Source organism: Chelonoidis abingdonii, chromosome 4 (assembly GCF_003597395.2).
Source record: "Chelonoidis abingdonii isolate Lonesome George chromosome 4, CheloAbing_2.0, whole genome shotgun sequence".
Lineage (NCBI taxonomy): Eukaryota > Metazoa > Chordata > Testudines > Testudinidae > Chelonoidis > Chelonoidis abingdonii.
In genome coordinates, this window is record NC_133772.1 from 156,168,620 (window position 1) to 156,190,558 (window position 21,939).

At 40.6% G+C, this 21,939-nt stretch overlaps 1 protein-coding gene across 3 annotated transcripts in view; it reads left to right on the forward strand.

Annotated features, from left to right (window-relative positions):
* SOS2 (SOS Ras/Rho guanine nucleotide exchange factor 2) overlaps positions 1 to 21,939 on the forward strand; it is a 71,887-nt gene that overhangs the window by 25,186 nt on the left and 24,762 nt on the right. For all 3 annotated transcript variants that reach the window (XM_075065815.1, XM_032775762.2, XM_032775755.2), the window contains 5 exons: positions 1,196 to 1,323; positions 2,006 to 2,661; positions 12,960 to 13,041; positions 16,578 to 16,700; positions 20,717 to 20,820. In XM_075065815.1, the coding sequence (XP_074921916.1) occupies positions 1,196 to 1,323; positions 2,006 to 2,661; positions 12,960 to 13,041; positions 16,578 to 16,700; positions 20,717 to 20,820 (1,093 nt within the window). The remainder of the gene's footprint in view (positions 1 to 1,195; positions 1,324 to 2,005; positions 2,662 to 12,959; positions 13,042 to 16,577; positions 16,701 to 20,716; positions 20,821 to 21,939) is intronic.

Consider the following 21,939-nt stretch of genomic DNA (forward strand, 5'->3'; position numbering starts at 1 on the left):
TCCGTCCACACTAACCCTAATCCGATATGTTTATATCAATTTTAGCGCTACTCCTCTCGTCTGGGAGGAGTACAGAAATCGATATAAAGTGCTCTTTATATCGATATAAAGAGCGTTGTAGTATGGACGGTACAGCGTTAAATCGATTTAATGCTGTTTAAATCGATTTAAACGCGTAGTGTAGACCAGGCCATAGCCTAATAACCCTTCCTCAGCTGCTTTCTTCCCCCCTTTCTTTCCTCCCTCTGATTGCAGAGGTGTTAATGGGCCACTTTACCTGGAATGATTCCTTAGAATATGTGCTAACTACTTATGCTAAAAGAACAGGAGTACTTGTGGCACCTTAGAGACTAACAAATTTATTTGAGCATAAGCTTTCATGCCCATGATAGCTTATGCTCAGATAAATTTGTTAGTCTCTAAGGTGCCACAAGTACTCCTGTTCTTTTTGCGGTTACAGACTAACGCGGCTGCTACTCTGAAAACTGTACTTATGCTAAACAATCTATTCCACCTTGCATTCAGTTGTGGCTCCAAGTACCTTTCCCAGACCTGAAGAAGAGCTCTGTGCTGCTCAAAAGCTTGTCTCTCTCACCAACAGAAGTTGGTCCAATACAAGATATTACCTCACCCACCTTGTCTGTAACGTCCTGGAACCAGCATGGCTACAATTACACTGCATAGTTATTTGAAACACTATTAAACCACTAAAAAAGTGTGTCACTGATGTAGTACCGATATACAGCTTCAGGACTGTTCCAAGCCTCTAGACTAGTGAACACAGCTAACTTCAAAGGCCAATGATCATTATGAAACGGAACAATGTAAGTGAAAGGATCTAAAGAAAAATATCCTGTAGGGTTTTTTGACAACTCACGGTAAGGCTCTCCAGTATAGGATGAGGAAATCTTTCTTTATCTCAGAATCTCTCCCTTTCACACACAAGCTCACTCTCTCAGTCAAAAGCTATTTATTTTTCAGGATATCTGGTATGTGTTTTCATTTTAGTAACTACTTTGACAGGCATTGCTGGTTTTATAGGTGAGATTTTCAAAATCACTCAGCATTGGTTATTGACTTCAGTGGGATCAAAGTCAGGTGAAGACTGAGTGTTTTTGAATATATTTTTGTCTGTGTATATCTCTAAAGAAAACCTGTTAAGTTGGACAGAAATGGATTTGTTTTGTCATTGTAGCAATTGCAGGAATGCAGTGAAGATGAAGAAGACAGGGAGTGCTTGAAACAAGCCATTACTGCTCTTTTAAATCTCCAATGCAGCATGGAGCGCATTTACAATAAACATTCACCTAGACGGCGGCCTTGGTAAGAATACAATCAGGGAAGCCTCTTGTACCCCAATGTAAGTTAGAAGGAAGATATCTGGAGGTGACAGTGTTTCTCTGTTTCCCCCTTTGTTGACTTGTGTAAAAAAGCAGCATATTTTGTTTGGCACTTGCACATGCCAAACATCAAAGCTAGCAGACTTCAATCTGTTGCCTTTCCAAGAGTATTCACTTACAACCCTCCATACCCCATTCCTGAATAGTTTAAAGCCTTTTCTACGCTGCTACTTTACATCGCTGCAACTTTCTCGCTCAGGGATGTGAAAAAACACCCCCCTGAGCACTGCAAGTTTCAGCGCTGTAAAGTGGCAGTGTAGGCTGTGCACCAGCACCACGAGCCGCATTCCTAGCACTGGTGACTACTCCCCTTGGGGGGTGGGTTTTTTTTCATTTTTTGGGGGGGTTGTGTTCTTTACAGCACTAGGAGAGAGCTCTCCCAGAGCCGCTGCCACGACTACACAGCCACATTAATGTTGCTAGAGAAGACATACATGTAATGCTTCCTTGCCAATTCACTGTCCTTTATACATTTGTGGTTAAGCATGATTATTTAGGTTGGGGGGGAAAAATAGCATACAGTGTTAAATTTAGTGGTGTGTTCTTCAGTCTCTGCGGCAATTAATAGGGAAGAAGCTAACTAGATAAAATTGTTTTGTTTCTAGGGAGACAATTTGTCGTTTCTACAACCGCCAAGTAAGAAGCAAGCACCTGGCCATCAAAAAAATGAATGAGATCCAGAAAAATATTGATGGTTGGGAAGGCAAAGATATTGGCCAGTGCTGCAATGAATTCATAATGGAAGGTGTGCTGACAAGGATAGGAGCCAAACATGAACGCCACATATTTCTCTTTGATGGTTTACTGATCAGCTGTAAAACTAATCATGGACAATCACGGCTTCCAGGTTACAGCAATACAGAGTACAGACTTAAGGAAAAAATTATCATGAGGAAAATGCAGATCATTGACAAAGATGACACTTGTGAATACAAACATGCTTTTGAGCTAGCGTCTAAAGATGAAAACAGCATAGTGTTTGCTGCCAAGTCTGCTGAAGAGAAGAACAATTGGATGGCAGCTCTGATTTCCCTTCAGTATCGCAGTACATTGGATCGAATGCTTGATTCAGTGTTACTGCAAGAAGAAAATGAACAACCACTGAGGCTACCCAGCCCAAATGTGTATCGTTTTGTAGTGGAAGACTCCGAGGAAAACATTGTTTTTGAGGATAATCTGCAAAGTAGGAACGGAATCCCGATCATCAAAGGAGGAACTGTAGTGAAACTAATTGAAAGGCTAACATACCATATGTATGCAGGTACGCTTTATTTTATTTTTTCTGTATTTGACACATTTTGTAATATCTTACTAATTCTTTAGGTAATGTTTGGATAGCCAATAAGATTAATCTTTTTGTCTCTTGCTTGCTTTCCCACTGAATAGCTGTTTAAAGTCAAGATGTGTGTCATAGTTTAGGGCCCGAGAGATCACTAGATCATATAGTATGACTTCCTGTATATGACGGGCCACAAGCACACTAAACCCAACAACCAAAATGAGACCCAAGTATTACAGCTCACAGGAGAGTGGACTGTTATGTGTCAGAGGCAGAGAACAGGAGGGACTGAGGTGCATCAGTGCTTCAGGCCCCCACAGTGGCAGGTAAATGATAATATGAGATACCCCGATAATCCTTGCAAGTGAGCCACACCCACATGCTGCAGAGGAATGTGACAAACCCCCAGAAACACTTCCAAACTGATCTGCCTATCCTTCCTGACTGTGAGCAAGAACCAGCCAGCCAAGCACCTGAGAGAGAGAATGGTTGATGCCATCTCAGAGCCCTGGCCCACCCCATGTCCCAACTCCAGCTGTGGCCATCCATGACACTTCAGAGGAAGGAGATGTTAAAAAACCCCTCCTGGAATGCATGCAGAAAAAGGGCACGTTAGCTTATTAGGTAACGTTAGTAACACTTCAGTTAAGGGATGAATGAAAGAAATTAAGAGGAAATGCAATGGATGTTAAAAACTTGATATTGGTAGGATTTTTGTAACATTTTTCAGATATTTAAACGTAGTTTTCTGTTTTATAAGACTGTCAGCTTTGATTGTAGGTTCTGATTAGGTGTTCACATTCTAGCAACTTTTAAAATATATAGATATCAACTGGTGTCTTCAGGGTGTGATATTTTCTGGTGTCTTTGGTCTGTGGGATGCAACTTAAACAACTTTTGTTAGTTAACATAGTAAAGTTTTTGTTTGTTTTTTCCTTTTTTGTTTTTGTTTTCAATAACCCAAACTTAATACACAGTTTAACTTAGTTTGTTTACAGTGTAATAAGCACAATGTAATAGGGACCGAGTCTTTTATAACACAAGCTACACTTCTGCAATTATTATATAGACATTCATTTCCATTTGAGGTGCATTACTAATATTTCATGGTAAACGTAATGCTTAACGGCTAAAATAAATGGTCACAATCTTCCATGAGAAGGTGTATTGCTTTCCCTTGTTGAACACTTTGTTTCAGCAAAAGAGATAGTAGCATAATTTTCACAAGCTTTTTAGAGTTAATTTGCTTGCGATAGGAACTTCACTCTTGCTCGCTGTTTAGAAGCACAAACTTTAACAACCATTGCTTCCCATTAACATAACATAACATAAAAGAAAAGCGTATAAAATTAAATCAACTATAAAATTAACCCAAGATAAATTTTAAATACAGGTTCATGAAAATACTTTGAGGTTATTAAACTTTGATGATCCTTTGTTGTGTTTGGGAGCCAAAAGTGGAAACCTGTTGGAAATGTGGAGACCTGTTGACATTGTTTGGTTAGCTGTATGAATAAATTGTTAGCTTTATGAATACATTTTTTGCTATCACATTCTTATAGCTATACTTAAAAGTACAAACAAGTTTATAAAAAGCCCAAACAAGAAATTGACATTTTGTTAATACTCTCTTTACCTTAACGTTGAGGTTTCCCCTTACCTTTTTTCTTTGAATAACAATAAAAAATACTTAAACAAAACTGTTTTCAAAAAGAGAATTCTTTTTGTTTGCAATTGCATTATTTGTTGAGGCAGAAATATATGTACATATATTTGTAACTGAAACCTTTTTGAACTTTGCACAAAAAATTGGTGCTAATAATACTATAATTATACCCCAACCATGATCTTAAAATAGTGCGGTACCACATATACATCTACTTTTTAAAAAGTGTATAAAATTGACTTTTGTTGCAACAACAACAAAAAAAAAATAGTCACATGACAAATACAACACAAGACAACACACGACATACAGGACAAACTTACAGTTAAAAACAACTGGTGCCAGAATTCTATTCATAACCATACAAAATAAGGCAAACATAATAAAAAAAATAAATAAAAAAGATTAAACATTTAAAACTTGTAACATAAATTGTTAAAAAATATATTATTTGCCAAATGTATTGTATTAATTTGGTAACAAGGAATTTTGCATTACTTTATATTTAACATTATTTTAAAACTCTGCTATATGGAAATAAGAAAAGCCCATGTTTCAAATATTAGTTAGTGGTTAGGATTAGAAGCAGAGTGTGCATTTCTGTTGCTTGGCAACCATATCTTCAAGAAAGTTGGGAATAATTCCAGCTGTTGCATTCCTGAAGGGTTAAAATAATTAATTTACTGGATCTATTTAAAGTAAAGTTTTTACCTTGTTTTCTTTTTGTTTCTTGTTTTGTTCTTTTTTCAATTGCTTTATCTTTTGGAGATTTCTGTAAAAACTGACTTTTAACGTTTAAAACAGAGAGCAGAAGTGAGGAAAGGCAGGGGAAAAAGGGTGGGGTGAACAGCAACCTAGGAAGGTATCAAGTATCAGAGGGATGGCTGTGTTAGGGCTGGTCTACGCTACGGGGTAAAATCGATTTTAGATACGCAATTTCAGCTACATGAATAACGTAGCTGAAGTCGAATATCTAAAATCAATTTACTCACCCGTCCTCACCGCGCGCGATCGATGTCAGCAGCTCGCCATGTCGATTCTGGAACTCCGTTGGAGTTGGTGGAGTTCCGGAATCGATATAAGCGCGCTCAGGGATTGATATATCCTGTCTAGATTAGACGTGATATATCGATCCCCGAGCAATCGATTTTAACGCGCCGATACGGCGCGTAGTCTAGACATGGCCTTAGTCTGGATCTGTAAGAGCAGCACAGAGTCCTGTGGCACCTTATAGACTAACAGACATACTGGAGCATGAGCTTTCGTGGGTGATGCATCCGAGGAAGTGGGTATTCACCTGAGCCAAGAGAGAGTAACTCTATCAAGGTATTTGAAAGTACAGGCAGCAGCAGCGAGTTTAGCAAACTGAGGAAGCATATAAAGGAAAAAACTTAACCAGTATGTACAAATATTTGGGAGAGGTGGTTATATTTTTAGATATGAGCACGGAGTGTGGATCAGTGAGTCAAAGCAGTTGGGAACCGCACCCCTGTTTTTTATCCTGGCTTTGAGAGAAGAGTGGGGGTAGTTATCTGCTCTTGTAAAACCTGAATTTGTTACCCCAGTGTATGTTTCTTTTATGTGCATGCCAGATGGATGGCGGGAGTGCCCTTTTGTGCTGCAATTAACTGTTTTGGGGCAACTCCATATCTTAATGCATCAATTCTAGGTGTTAACCCACTTAATTTTGGGTATTTAGTTTTAAATTATTTTTTATTCACTCCCCTGCGATCAAGTCGCAGCTCCTGTCTCCTAATGTGCTCTGTGAACTGTTCCATTTTTTCTTTCATTTGATTTACCAATTCAGTGAAAGTATTGTTTGCTACTCTTTCCTTCTGTGTACGTACTTCTCCTGTTCTGACAGGCACCAATCTAGGGGTACGTCTACACTGCATGATTATTTCGAATTAGCTTAAACCGATATTACAAAACAGATCTAATAAAATCGGTTTAGCGTGTCCACAGTGGGATCACGAAATCGATTGTTTGCGTCCATGGTCCAAAGCTACCATCGATTTCAGGAGCGGTGCACTGTGTCGGTAGCTGTTTCTCTTCAGCTATCGCATAGTTCCCACTTCGGGTTGAGAGCACAGTGCTGATGGGGCAGAAAACATTGCCCCGGTGGTGCTGGGTACAGCCTCACCCCTCCCTTGTGAAGGCAGCAGACAACCCTTTGGCGCCTTTTCCCGGAGTGCATTGAGCAAACGCCATAGCACAGCAATCATGGACCCTGAGATCACAAACGGTATCCGACGCTGTCAACACCTTCGCGTACTCTCTGCCAGCAGCATTCAGTACACAGAGGGTGACATTTACAGTACTCAAGGAATTATTTATTTTACTTCTCTTTCACGTGCTGGGGGGGGAAGAGACTGACGAGCTGTTCCGTGACCACGCAAGACACCGTGTATTAAGCTACAGACATTGGGCGCTCAGCCAAGAATGCAAATAGTTTTCAGAGACTGCTGTGGAGACTGGTAGCTGTAGTCCTCATTACCCCCTCCCTCCCTCCATGAGCATCCGTTTGAGATCTCTGGCTTCCCATTACAGTTGTCACGCACCGCTGTGTATCCTGGAGTTTATTTTTCAACCTTTGGCATTTCCTGTTCTTTAACGGAGCTCTGATAAAACAGATTGTCTCACCATACAGCGATCAGATCTAGTATCTCCCGTAAGGTTCATGCAGGAGCTACTTTGCATTTGAACTGCATCGCCACCAGTGCTGATCAGAGCTGGACACTGTGAAAGCAGGAAATGTCATTCTAAGGTCTCGGGGCTTTTCCTGTTACGGCATCCGCATCCGAGTTCGGTATTGCGACCAGAGCGGTTCAGTGGTGCACTGTGGAGATATCTTAGAGAGGTCAATAATGTCGATTTCTGTCCACATGAACCCTAATCCGAGTTATCACTTTCGAATTTAGCGCTACTCCTCTCGTCTGGGAGGAGTTCCGAAATCGATTTAAGGAGCCCTTTAACTCGATATTAATGATGACGTCGTGTGAACGGGTACAGCGTTAAATCAGTATAGCGGCCATTAAACCGATTTAAAGTCGCAGAGTAGACCTGGCCTAGGTCCCAGTTTAGGTTTTGCCAAAACCTTGCTTTTATCATAACATGGTGGTTGCACTGCAGTGGACCCCGTTTCATCTTTTAATTTTACTAGGGCCACCTCTTTCCATTTCTGTCCCCATTCTTCTGGCACAGGGTAGTTACCTGAAGCCTGTTGTTTACCATCAATACTTATAACAGGGGATGGCACATGTATTTTTTGTAAGTTCCTTCCAGTTGTTTCCAGTGTTTTATTCTGTTCCTGTGCTGGTTGTTTCTGGGCTGCTCGCCACCCTGCAAGGGGCGGTGGGAGCATTCCAGGGCTGCGTAACTTTTTTTTAATTCTTTTAACTCTTTCTTTGTTACTGTTACTTGCCCCACCAATTTTGTGGGGAGCTGTTTTATCCATTCAACAACCATGGTTATAGTTTGCAATAGTTTACATTTTAAGGCTACAATCTCTGCCCTAGCCTTACAAATTACATTACATGTTTCTTCCCCATTATATTTTTTTAAACTCTGTGGGGATTTGCAGGGAGGGGCTAAGGGGGTTCCCTAGCTTGTGGTTTTCTGCCATGTTAGATTGCGATTCCTACAGCGGACAGCTCGCTTACTCATCAGATCAGCGGTCAGGGTCACTAATGTTGTCAGTAGCTACCGGTGTGGTGCTCTGCTCTTGTTCGATGATGATACAGTCGGCTGCATGCGTCTCCCCTCTGTGTGCTGCCCCAGCTCTGCGCAGATTGCTGACACAGCAGCCCCCAAGAGAACCCCCAAAAACCACAGACTTTAGTAAAGTACAAAGGAACCCGAGACAGGTTTATTGTCAAACGAAGCACAGTAATAGTTCCTGTAGACTCTACAAGACATACTACGAATTTGTGTCCCTCCTCCCCCGGCAATGGACCGGCTCAGTCAGTGCTGGGACTTTCCACTTCCCCCTAGGCCAGACAAAGATGTGCACTCCGGGACCTACTTTTATACAGTTACAGGACAGATTACTCATCCCTACTGACGTATTGAGGTACAGCCCCTTGGCTCATTAGGGTGCTGTCTCCTCCTTTGATCATGTTGTTTCAAACAGATAGATCTATCCATCATGCTATCCTTTTGACCCTGTCTTTAAGATGCATCTGTGGTAATCTAGCCTCCCAGTCCCAGACCTGGACCTTAGCGTCCAAAGCCTGGTCCTGTCCCAAACCTGGACCTTTGCGTCCAAAAGTCTGGGGGCTTACCTGAAACTCCCCCAAGCTCACTACCAGCTTGGGTATTTGGGCTGCCACCAGGTCAGGAATTTAATTAGAGAGCCTGACCCCCCTCTTTCCTCTCTCTGGTGTCCCCAACCCTCCCTTGGGGGGACACCCAGATTCCAAATGCCTTGGATGCTAAAAGCAGGGGAGAAACTCCCTTCCCAGCCCGGCCAAGAAACCGGTTTCTCTGCTTCCCAAGAGATAAGCGTTCTCTGCCCTCAGGACAATTGAGATGCAAAATACCAACAGCTTGGCTTTGCCTTTCCCGTGCCTGCCTTCCCGTGAGGGAGACAGATACCTGATACAGAGGTGATTCTTTTTCTCTTTCCCCGTAGCCTGCTCTTTCCCTGAAAGCAATAGGAAAATAGCCCACAGCCTGGCTTTTCCCTTCCCTTTGCCTCCCTAGGAAAAGAAACTTCCACACGTTTTAAAAGAAAAGTTTATATAAAAAAAAAAAGAAAATATAAAACAATAATCTTGCATTAAGAAACTCAATACAGGCTCTTGCTTATAAGAAAATATGAAGAAACAGTCTGATTTAAAAGATAGCCCGATTAAACCAGTCCAACCAATCCACATACATGTAAATACAACCCAAAGCTCCTCATAGCCGAATTGCTTGGGGTTCCTTTGTACTCACAGATGTGTAGGAGACACTTGGAGATAAGATGCAGTTAGGAGGAAGCTTGTTAACTCACAGCCGAGAAAACAACAAAAGACACAGCCATCCACATCTATTCGTACAACCCAAAGCTCCTCATAGCCGAATTGCTTTGGGGTTTCCTTTGTACTCACAGACTTTTGGTATAATATGTGAAATAAGAAGGAGTTAGGAGGAAACCTTGTTTACTCACAGCCGAGAAAACAAAAAAGACCCCGAGTATACAAATTCCCGCCCCTGACTTTAAACAATCCAGTTCTCTGATTGGTCCTCTGGTCAGGTGTTTGGTTACCCTTTCCAGGTAAAAGAAACTTAACCCTTACCTTACCTATCCATTTATGACAGCATCTGCCTGTTTCTTGTTATCCCTGTGGAGTGTTCTGATGCCATCTTGGCACAAGTTCCTCTTATTAGCACTTATGTGTGATGCACCTGCTTCCAGCAGCCCTCTTCTCGCCAGCTTCTGTGAGTGAGGCCTGCCAGTGGCTCACAGCCCGCTTTTGCTTAGCAATGCCTGGAAGTACATTGGTTCAGGCTTCAGGCCTCAGACTGGGCCTTTGATATAAGAGTTTGTTTCAGGGCCTTATCTTACTACACCTGGGTTCTTCATCAGTCCTCTCCTTCTTCCAGGACAGCCAAGCCAGCCCTTTCAGCTGGTGCAATTTCCACCCCCATTTCTCCCAAAGCCTCTCTGCTGGAAGTTCATCCATCACTTCTCCTGTACTACTAACCTCTCATATCCCAGACAGTCGAGCAGGTTGGCCTTCCACTGGCTCCAATTCTCTAGGTGGAGACATCAGTGGATAAGAACCTTTGCTGCTGGCCTGCCGTTAGCCCTCCTGAGCCTTTTGCTTCAGCTCTCTGGCTTAGAACTCTGCAAGCAGCTCCCTTTGCTGCTCTCTAGCCTTCAGTCCCCTCTAGCCTTGGCTCTCTGGCTTGGGGAGGTAGGTCAGCCAGCAAATCCTTCTGTTGCTTTCCTGCCTTCAGCCTTTTACCATCTACAGCTTCCTTCATGGGCCTACAGGTCCTCTGGCAGCTGTCACCTGCCCTCTGCCTGACTGACTTTTCCCCTATCTCAGTCTCTCCCCCTTTATAATGCTACAGGTGCCTTCTTTTAACCCAAACTTCAGGAGGCAACCAATGAGTTAGGTGCGCTGGCCTCATCCTTCCAAAGGGCAGTTACCGCCCTGTGACAAACACATTTTCTTTAATCGTAGTATCATTTGTGTGAGTGCAAAGTGACCCCCACTTTTAAAATATGGTGGTGTTTCTATGACTCACAAAAATATTCATCTTTTTTAATTGATTGCTGTGCATTAATAGTAGTTCTTACAGTGTAGCTCTGGGAGTTGTGGCAGCACAGTCATTTATCATCATAGCTAGTAAACATAATCCTTGAGCTAGTAGCTGTTTAGTAAATCAAGCCATACAATTACTGTCTTGTTGACATATTAAAGTGATTGTTGTTTGAGGTGGCCCTCTGCATATGCCAACTTGTATAATGCATCCTGCAGTGCCAGTGAGATTCAGGAATCTTCAAGAATAGCAGTGCCCATAGAACTACTCATCCAACCTTTCATAGCAGTGTGTATGTGGAGCCACAGGTCCTTTCAGTGGCTAGTTTTGGGGGAGGACCTTCACTAGATGCCCAGAATGCTTTATCTTGGGTGTGTTGGCCAGATTATGTTAGCTTATTATGGATATTATAGTATTACATTAGCTTTAGGTAGGCTTTGTTTCAGTGTGCAGTTCAGATTCTTAGACTGACATGTAATTAGTAATATTAGGATGAAATTAGAAGAAAGTGTAGTTGAAAATGTACACTGTCAGAGAAAACCTGAGTCTCCAATGTATTAGCCTGTGAAATAATCTCATAAGGGAAGTAATGGAAGGTCCCATTGCTTAGGACTTTTAAAAGTAGACTGAGCAAACCATTAGATTGGCGTTCCCAAACTGTGGTACCCTGGCCTGTTGTTCCATGCATTCATTTGGCTGAATGCTCCATGCATGGAGTTGGCTGATGTGATTGCAGAGCCATTGGCCATTGTCTTTGAAAACTCGTGGTGATCGGAAGAGGTCTCGGACGATTGGAAAAAGGCAAATATAGTGCCTTTTAAAAAAACACCTCAAAAAAGATAAAAAGGAGAATCCGGGGAACTACAGACTGGTCAGCCTCACCTCAGTCCTTGGAAAAATCATAGAGCAGGTCCTCAACTGGACTTCATTAGTAGGAGCATTGCCAGCAGATCGGAGGAAGTGATTATTTCCCTCTATTCGGCTCTGGTAAGGCCACATCTGGAGTATTGCGTACAGAAAGGATGTGGACAGATTGAAGATAATTCAGCGGAGGACAACAAAAATGATTTGGGGGCTGAGGCATATGACTTACAAGAAGAGGCTGAGGGAATTGGGGTTATTTAGTCTGCAGAAGAGAAGAGTGACGGGGAATTTGATGGCAGCCTTCAAATAACTGAAGGGAGTTCCGAAGAGGATGAAGCGAGGCTGTTCCTGGTGGTGGCAGATGACAGAACAAGAAGCAATGGTTTCAAGTTGCAGTGCGGGCGGTCTGGGTTGGATATTAAGGAAACATTATTTCACTAGAAAGGAAGCACTGGAATGGGTTACCCAGAGAGGTGGTGGAATCTCTGTCCTTAAAGGTTTTTCAGGCCTTCCTTGACAAAGCCCTGACTGGGATGATTTAGTTGGGGCTGGTCCTGTTTTGAGCAGGGGGTTGGACTAGATGACCTCCTGAGGTCTCTTCCAACCCTAATCTTCTATGATTCTGTGATCTCACAACACTTTTTTTTTTTAAGAATATGATATGTAAACCAATAAAGTTTAGGAGCTGCTGCTTAGAAAATATCTGTATGGAACAATCCTGCAAGAATCTAACTTGTATGATTTGGAATGATGAAACAATGGTGCAGCCTTACACAAAATGGTAGGCATGTTAGAAGATCTTTAAGCATACAAAAATTACAACTAATAAGTTGGAAAACCCAAACCTTTTATGGTTAAACTGAAATAGTAAAAGTAACTTACTAAGTTGCTATATGTTGTATTATAGGTGGCACAAGTAGCAATGCCTATAGTTAAGGTTGCATGATACTTCCCATTATATAAGACCTTATTTTCGGTTGCTCATAATTTTTCGCAACTCTAACCATTTGGTTGAAATTTTAGGCAGGAATGTTCTGTGCTGCGTGCCTCTAGCTGACTTTTTTTTTTTTTTTTTTAATTTCAGAAAAAAAAGTTCATCCATTTCTCAGATCAAAGTTAAGGAATAATATGTTTTGCCTTTGTTAAAGTTCTTACAGCCATTTTGTTGAGAATTTCTAGTGCCTCCATTCTGTGGAATAGGGACTTGAAATTTGACACTTAAACTAAACTGATATTTCCTAAATTTGAGTGCCTAACTTTGCAATCTATTATCTTAATGTAGATTTTACGTGTAATGTTTTTTAAAAACTAGTAATGAAATTTGATGTAATTGAATCTCACTAAACAGGTTTTTTGAAGGTAATCCTTTATTAGCTTTAAACTTTTCATTGGCATTAATAACTTTGTCTCTTATGGCCATATTTTTTATCACCAGTGAAAGTTGAAATCATTGTATAAAATTCATTTTGTTCATTTTCTTGTTTTCCCTTGACAGATCCTAATTTTGTTCGCACTTTCCTTACTACCTACCGCTCCTTTTGTAAGCCACAGGAATTGCTGAGCTTGTTGATTGAAAGGTAAACAACAAACATTTATTTTGAAGACACTAGGCTTTTTCAGTTTAGATTACTTGCTCCTTCTCTTCTGATGTTTGCATGCAATATGGCAGCATGTTTTGATCTGATTTAACCATCCCATATATAGGAAAACTTTATACTTGTCAGGAATTGTCTTAAAATAATAATATTTTTTAAAAGGAAGGGAGAGGAAGAAGAGGGAATGAAATTTTAACAAAGGCTTATTTTTTCCAAAATGTTAAGTCATTGAAGTTAAATAGACGTTAACAGAAACAATATACACATGACTGTTGGCCATGTGAATGCTAGAAAAATACAAATAATTGTAAGCTGTATTTATTCTAGAAAAGTACACTGTTTAAAGTCAATGTAGCTAAATTGGTGCAAACCCCTAATGTGGACACCCTTAAAACAGTAACCAAGTGCAAGCCTGGGGGTGTGTCTACCCTGCAGCTGGGAGGATGCTTCCCAACATGGGTAGACAGGCACATGCTGCTCGAGCCAGCATACTAAATATAGCAGCAGTCCGCGGCTCTGTTAGCTGCCCGCGTATGTACTAGCTGGGTTTGTACTCAGCTGGCTAGTCCAAGCTTTAACCGGTGCTCTGCTGCTTTCAGTAGCAACTTTCTGAAGCTAAAAGTTACAAGTTCCGTTTTTTTCTTTTGTATTAAAATTGTATTTAAATTGTAAATTACATTTCAGTGTTTTGTAGATGTCTTTGTTGTCTAAGCTTTAGACAAGGGGTCTCAAACACGCGGCCGACCCGCGGAGTTATTTCCTGCGGCCCACCATAGGCACTGACTCCACTGGCAGCCATGCTTCCCTTCCCCCAGGCCTCCCCTGCTCTCCCCCCTCCCCTGAGCATGCCGCATCCCGGCTCCTCCACCTATCTCCCAGCGCTTCCCACCGCCAAACAGCTGTTTGACAGTGCTTAGGACTTTCCAGGAGGAATGGGGGTGGAGTGGGGATGCGGTGCGCTTGGGGGAGGACCAGAGAAGAGGCGGGGGCGGGGATTTGGGGAAGGGGTTGGAATAGGGGCGGTGAAGGAGTGGGAAAAGGTGGGTAAGGGGTAGGGACTCATGGACTAGATGAGCAGTCTGAGGTATGAAATTCAGCACATATGATTCTTTGCTGTGAGTAGTTGGGAAGAATGTTTGTTAAAAGTGGCAACATATTTTGTATGGATAGTTACTTAAAAAAGTTCCTGCCATTACAGCTGTGTTGATAGACTGTTAGTGTAGATCATCATCAGTGTTACTGACCACGTAAGGAATAGTTACAGGTGTTTATATTTTATTAAAACCTCTCTTCGCATTACAGTTTTTAAAAAGTTAATACATTGACTTTTAATAACATACTATATTACTCTTCGTTTTTTTCATTTTTGACTATACTTTTGTATCTTTGTATGAAAAGATTTCAGTGATGCGGCCCTCAGGCCAATGTACTAGTTCTCATGTGGCCCTCGTGGTGGTTTGAGTTTGAGATTCCTGTTTTAGACCCTGATCCTATAGATACTTAAAGCACATTATTAAAATTAGGCATGTGCAGGGCTGGGTTAAGACCATCTAGGATCCTAGGCGCACCATGATGTGCACCACCATGGCTTCACCTCAACAACTCACCCATCTTGGAGTGCCAGAGGCAGGAAGCATTGTTCTTCTGCCAAAGAGAGGCACTGGTCCTGTCCTGCCATCCCCTTCTTTCCCCTATAAGCAACAGCAGAATTCCCTTTCTTTCATGGAGAGGCCAGGGTGGTAACGGGGTCAGGCCAGTACTTAATCCAGTGGTCTGGGCCTACTGCATTTTTTTCCATCTGCCATACATAGTCCTCTGCTAGAGTGGTAAGAGTGGATCTTGGCATTAACTTCTGTGTAGATGTCACACCTTTCAAACTGTTCTTTCAGATTGTTTGCAGACATCGCTGCATAGATTACACTTGGGTCACCTTTTCAAGCTGCTCTTTGCCTGCAGCCATATAGACTAAAAACTTGCATGATTTAAAAAAAAAAAAAAAAAAATGAAAGCAGATATATACTGCCCTCTGTTGTGTGACTGTGTGAAATGGGGCCCCAGGCACAGGTCTGTTCCTCAGTCTAGCCCTGAGCATGTGCCTGAATGCTTGCACAACTGATTGAAATCCTTAGATTTGTTCAAACCACAGGTTCAAATCCTGGCAGAGTTGACTGAGCCCTTCAACTTTACAAAGAGAGTAAAATAAGTTCAAAATGCAGATTACTGCGTGTGGGTTTCTGGAGACTTAAAAAAAAAAAAAAAAAAAAAAAAAAGTTACTATATATTTTGCCTGGACATTAAGGAATCTGTGTTAGTTTTCATAGGACGGAATATCTGACACAACCTCCTTGACACAGCCGTTCTTCCACCCTCATTGTGTGCTGTGCTCTGGTTCCTTACCTCTATCCCAGTGGTGAAGCTGTGTCTGTGAAGCTTTATTGGGATCCTTTGAAATGAAAGATGCTGCATCAATTTCACTGTACAACACATAGCACAATGGGTTCTGGTCCATGACTGAGGGCTCCTAGATGCTGGGGGAATACAAATAATTAATAATAGTGCTGGCAGTACAGTGGTTATGCTTGAAACAGCACTGCCATTATAAACACTTATTTTCAGCCACAATTTTAAACTGAAACTTCATGCCTGTTTGTGCTGAGATGACATTTTTGAAAGTTTGATCCATTTGGCCATTTTTGAAGTATGTTACCTGTCTTCTGGGGCACAAAAATTAAAAATAAAGATGATAAAAAACAAGGCATGTGCTTGTATCCTCCTCCTCCCTTTCTTTTTGCCTTTTTAATATAAGCTTTTTTGGATCCTGGGCCAATGTGTTTGTAGTACAATAATGGTCCCATCTTGACCAAGGCCTTTGGGCATTACCCTTCTACCAAACAGTGGTGATAAAAATTTTGTTATGAACTGTATAGTCCCATAAACATACGCAGTGATTTTAAAGCTATATAGAGGAAATGATCCCTACCAAAAGGAGCTTGCAGTCTAACATGAGGAATAGAACTTCTCAGGTAACACAGAGTGCAGAGAAATCAGTAGGCGGTATAATTTAGGCGGGATTCATGGATGAAATGGGTTTATTTGGTTGGCAAGAAATGACCAGTTAAAATGAATTATACAGCTTGACAAGACGAAAAGGAAATAGTGGAGAGGGGAAGGCTAAGAGTTGAACTGAGATGTAGACATGGGTTGTATTATGTAGGACCTTGAAGATAAAGATCTTTAATTTGGTGGCTAGTGTCAGGACACAAATGAAGGCTAATGAAATTATAAGCTTTGAAAAGAGCAGTACTTCATTCCTTAACTTTTCATCAATGCACCAAAGGTGTGGATTTTCAGATAGTCTTGAAGTAAATCAAACCTGGAATTAGAGAAGCATATACCCACCCACTCATGCGTTGCTGGGGAGTTTTCAGTGTACTTAAACCATTTTAATTATGTTTTTACTTAATTGGCTTTATATAAAAAGGTTTCATCAATAATCAGTTTTGTGTTTTTGTTCATAGGTTTGAAATCCCAGAGCCTGAGCCTACTGAAGCAGATAGGTTGGCAATAGAGAAAGGAGAGCAGCCAATCAGCACAGACCTGAAAAGATTTCGCAAGGAATATGTCCAGCCAGTACAACTCAGGTTTGGGTGCCTTTGTATTTCCCGCATCAGATCCAAATTTTAGTTCAGTTTGTGTATCCTGTTTATGAAGACACAACTTACTGTGAAGACTGTTTACAAGTGTTAAGTTGTTAGTGTGGCCAGGCTATGGACAACGATAATCCAAAGACGTTATGATAAGTCATTTAAAATTCTGTTGGTTGTTACAATCATATGTCTGTTCCATGCTGCTCACAACTGAAAACTGAACACCCTACAAAAAAAGCCTGTTGCTCATTGTGTTAAAATGAGTGCAGGTGAGGTATGTGCAATTAAAATTACTCCTCTTATATTGAATGACTGTTTGTGTTTATAAGTTATAGCCACAAAGGTAGCCTAAGCTGGTAACCCTCTTTCCTTTTTCTCTTCAGTTCCATTGCTTTTTTCACTCCCTGTTCCAGCCCAGTTGATGTATTTGTACACAGGTAGCTTCTCATAGCTGTGCAGTTTTCTCTGCAGCAGTAATGGTCACCATAACTGGTCTGAGAAGAATTGGTTTCCCTCTGAAGTCTGATCTGTAGGAATGTTTACAATAGTACTTCAGAGAGAAATTGCTGTTTCTCCATTAGTACTTCCAGTCACTCAAGGGCTGTGGAGTCAGCCAGGCTATTTAACAATAATAAATTGAATTGGGAGCTACTTTAAGGCTCTTAATTCAGCCTTTTAAGGTTAACACTTTAAAGAACTAAAGCCACATTTAAGATAATCCTGTTGGTGAATGCCTTGTTTTCATCTTGTCCCTCTGGTGGTAAGCAGCCTACCAATGTACACCCTGATTAGGCATAGTGCTTTTAGAGTGTGGATCCCTTACTTTGTTTGCTATTAAAATAACCTTTTTACATCTGTTTTTCAAGAGTTCATGCAATGTGTTTTTCTACTTTGCTAAACTATTTGTAATACAAAAAAGAAATAGAGTGGGAAATTTATAAACAGTTTCTTGCTACTAACTTCTATAAAAGAATTTTTGTGACTTGTTGCCTACTTTTATGGCTTGATGAACTGTTTGGAGCCTATGTCTCTCGTCCTTTTTTATGAGCCCAGATTTCTGTCTGTTCAGTAGGTCTGGCTGAAATCCAGTTTTTATTGAAAGATTTTTCTGGTGCTCTATCTTTCAGCAGTACGTAGTTGCCTGAATAGCTACTTTTGGCTGCTTCTTATACAAGCTACATTGGGGATATGAAATACTCTTAAACTAGTGATTTTAACAGAAAGTGATCCAAGGGTCCTAAACTGCCACATAAACAGCATTTAGGCTTTGTGGGGAGGGGCAGTTTAAAACTGTCATTTACTTCACACTTTCTTGTGGCTTATTGTTAAAATGTTGTTCTTGGGAGAAATTAGAATTGTCTGTGGCTTCTAATAGCTTGTGTATTTTCTATATGCAAACTGATAATGGCTGAAATCAGCTGAAGTGTTTTTTTTGACAAAGTGTACATGAAACTCTTAAATGGAGGTAAGTTGATTGTGGTGGAGGGTCCCCAGCTATGGAAGCTGCTTTTTCTGGTCCCTTAGCAGCGCTTGAGTTTATTGACTTTAGGAGCATGGTGCAAAGTATATCTTTAATCTGGGCCACTACAAGTTATGGTCTTATGGGGTGGTATGGAGAGAGATTTGTTTGTGTGGGTTGATATGGACAGTTTTAATTTGTCATGCATCTAGATAACAAGGCAGTAGGCCCAAATGAATCTAATAAAGTTTGAGGCATCAGCTCAAGGGGTTTTTTTTTGCCTGGAGGAGAGGAGAGAAAAGCAAAGTTTCTCATCTTAAGAGTTCAAAGGACAATTGTAATCATATTTTGGTTTTAAAGGTTAATTTGGCGCTTAATGTTTAAGAAAGTAGAGAGAAGGCAGGTGAAAACTTGTATTTCCTGATCTTAAGAGAAGAAAGTGGATCTTGTACTGTTCCTTTCCTTTCATGTGAATAAAAGGGTATAAAAAAGTCTAAGATTATTATTATTATTATTACAACATTGACTTTTGATATCAGTTTTTAAAATGAAAAATGTAAATAGGAAAAAGAGACAATTAGAAAATCTCTGCCTTTTTATAAATGGTAAATGTTAACTAACTTTTTTGCTTGAGAAATTTGCTAATGATATAAGAATGTTGGATTTTACTTTATTCTTTTGTTATGCAGAACTGCTAACTGTAGTTTGTAACCTATCATTTAAATCAGTTTCTGTACCAAATGACTGGAGAATGGCTAATGTGATGCCAATTTTTAAAAGGGCTCCAGAAGTGACTCCAGCAATTACAGACCAGTAAGCCTGACTTCAATACCAGGCAAACTGATTGAAACTATAGTAAAGAACAAAATTGTCAGACACAGAGATGAACATAATTTGTTGGGGAATAGTCAACATGGATTTTGTAAAGAGAAATCATGCCTCACCAGTCTACTAGAATTCTTTGAGGGGGTCAGCAAGCATGTGGACGAGGGGGATCCAGTGGATATAATGTATTTAGATTTTCAGAAAGCCTTTGACAGGGTCCCTCACCATAGGCTATTAAGCAAAGTAAGCAGTCATGGGATAAAAGGGAAGGTCCTTTCATGGATTGAAAAGTGGTTAAAAGAAAGAGAGGTAAATAGTGGTGTCCCCCAGGGGTTTGCACTGGGTCTAGTCCTATTTAACATATTCATCAATGATCTGGAAAAAGGGATAAAGAGTGAGGTAGCAACATTTGCAGATGGTACAAAAATACTCAAGATAGTTAAGTCCCAAGCAGACTGTGAAGAGCTACAAAAGGATCTCTCAAAACTGGGTGACTTGGCAACAAAATGGCAGATGAAATTCAATGTTGATAAATGGAAAGTAATGCACTTTGAAAAACATAATCCCAACTATACATATAAAATAATGGAGTCTAAAGGAGGGGTTACCACTCAAGAAAGAGATCTTGGAGTTATTATGGATAGTTCTCTGAAAACATCCACTCAATGCGCAGTTGCAGTCAAAAAAGGGAACAGAATGTTGGGCATCATTAAGAAAGGGATAGATAAGAAGACAGAAAATATCATATTGTCTCTATATAAATCCATGGTATGCCCACATCTTGAATACTGCCTGCAGATGTGGTCACCTCACCTCAAAAAAGATATATTGGAATTGGAAAAGGGCAACAAAAATTATTAGGGGTATGGAGCATATGCCGTATGAGGAGAGATTAATAAGACTGGGACTTTTCAGCTTGGACAAAAGACACCTAAGGGAGGATATGATAGAGGTCAATAAAATCATGACTGGTGTGGAGAAAGTAAATAAGGAAGCGTTATTTACTCCTCACCTCGTAACACAAGAATAGGGGGTCGCCAAATGAAATTGATAGCGCAGGTTAAAACAAACAAAAGGGAAAGTATTTTTTAACACAACATACAGTCAACCTGTGAACTCCTTGCGAGAGGAATATTGTGAAGGCCAAGACTATGAACAAGGTTCCAAAAAAAAGAACTAGATAAGTTCATGGAGGACAGGTCCATCAATGGCTATTAGCCAGGATGGGCAGAGATGGTGTCCCTAGCCTCTGTTTGCCAGAAGCTGGGAATGGGCAACACTGGATGGAACAATGGATCACTTGATGATTACCTGTTCTGTTCATTCCCTCTGGGGCACCTAGCATTGTCCACTGTCAGAAGACAGGATACTGGGATAGATGGACCTTTGGTCTGATGCAGTATGGCTGTTCTTATATTCTTATGGTTTACTCTTTTGGGTACAATCTTCCATTAATCTCTCCTCTTTTTTTTAAAAAAATTGACTGTTAAAGCTGCAAAGTTATGTTCTCAAAATTCCAGGATTATCAAAGTTAAGTTTCCACACTCAGTTGTGACTCTAACCTATTGTGCATATGCATTGTGATGGTCCTTAATTACATGATTGCATACTGTAACTTCTCCAGAACCCATGCTTCATCGGTATGCAGGTTGGCTGGACTTGAGGGTTCATAAAAATTAAAAATGTTTTTTTTTCCTTCTCCCTCTCCTTCCCCCTTATTTTTCAGGATATTAAATGTTTTTCGACACTGGGTAGAACATCATTTTTATGATTTTGAAAGAGATCTGGAGTTGCTTGATAAACTGGAGACATTTATTTCAAGTGTAAGAGGTACGGTAACTGTTACAATTGATTTGTTCTTTTTACTTTCTAATACATTCTGGGGGTCTATTCCTGCTAGCTCTTACACACATGAGTAACTTTACCCCCGTGAGCAGTTCTTTTTACTTGTGTAAGTATTCCAGTTGAAGTCGAATCTCGATGCATAGACATTGCAAGATTAAGTCCGAAATCTAAATAATATCAGACGTGACTTTGTTGTTTTATCAAAGCTTATTTAGCAGTAAATATTTAAGATTGTCATTGGCTGAAACCAGTATGGTCTCTCTAGAATGCAAAATCTTTAAGTTTGGAAGAATTAGGTTTTTTTATCAGCAAATATCAATTTCCTCGGACACACAAACCAACAAAAAAATATTTCCATTGATGATGATCAGAATTTACAGATAGGCAAGAAAAATGTTGCTTGAGATTATATTAGAGTTTGATTTAAGTATATTTACTTTATATAGACTCTCAGACGTAAGGTCAGAAGTGACCATTATGATCATCTAGTCTGACCTGCACAATGCAGGCCACAGAATCTCATCCACCCACTCCTGTAACAAACCCCTAACCTATGTCTGAGTTATTGAAGTCCTCAAATTATGGTTTAAAGACCTCAAGGTGCAGAGAATCCTCCAGCAAGTGACCTGTGCCCCACGCTGCAGAGGAAAGCAAAAAACCTCCAGGGCCTCTGCCAATCTTCCCTGGAGGAAAATTCCTTCCCAACCCCAAATATGGCGATCAGCTAAACCCTTAACATGTGGGGAAGACTCACCAGCCAGCACCCAATAAGTAGTAGTAACTCAGATCCCACCCCATCTAACATCTCATTACAGACCATTGGGCATATTTACCTGCTAATAATCAAAGATGAATTAATTGCCAAAATTAGGCTATCCCATCATACCATCCCCTCCATAAACTTATTAAGCTTAGTCTTATAGACTCATAGACTCTAGGGCTGGAAGGGACCTCAAGAGGTCATCGAGTCCAGTCCCCTGCCCTCATGGCAGGACCAAATACTGTCTAGACCATCCCTGATAGATATTTATCTAACCTACTCTTAAATATCTCCAGAGATGGAGATTCCACAACCTCCCTAGGCAATTTATTCCAGTGTTTAAC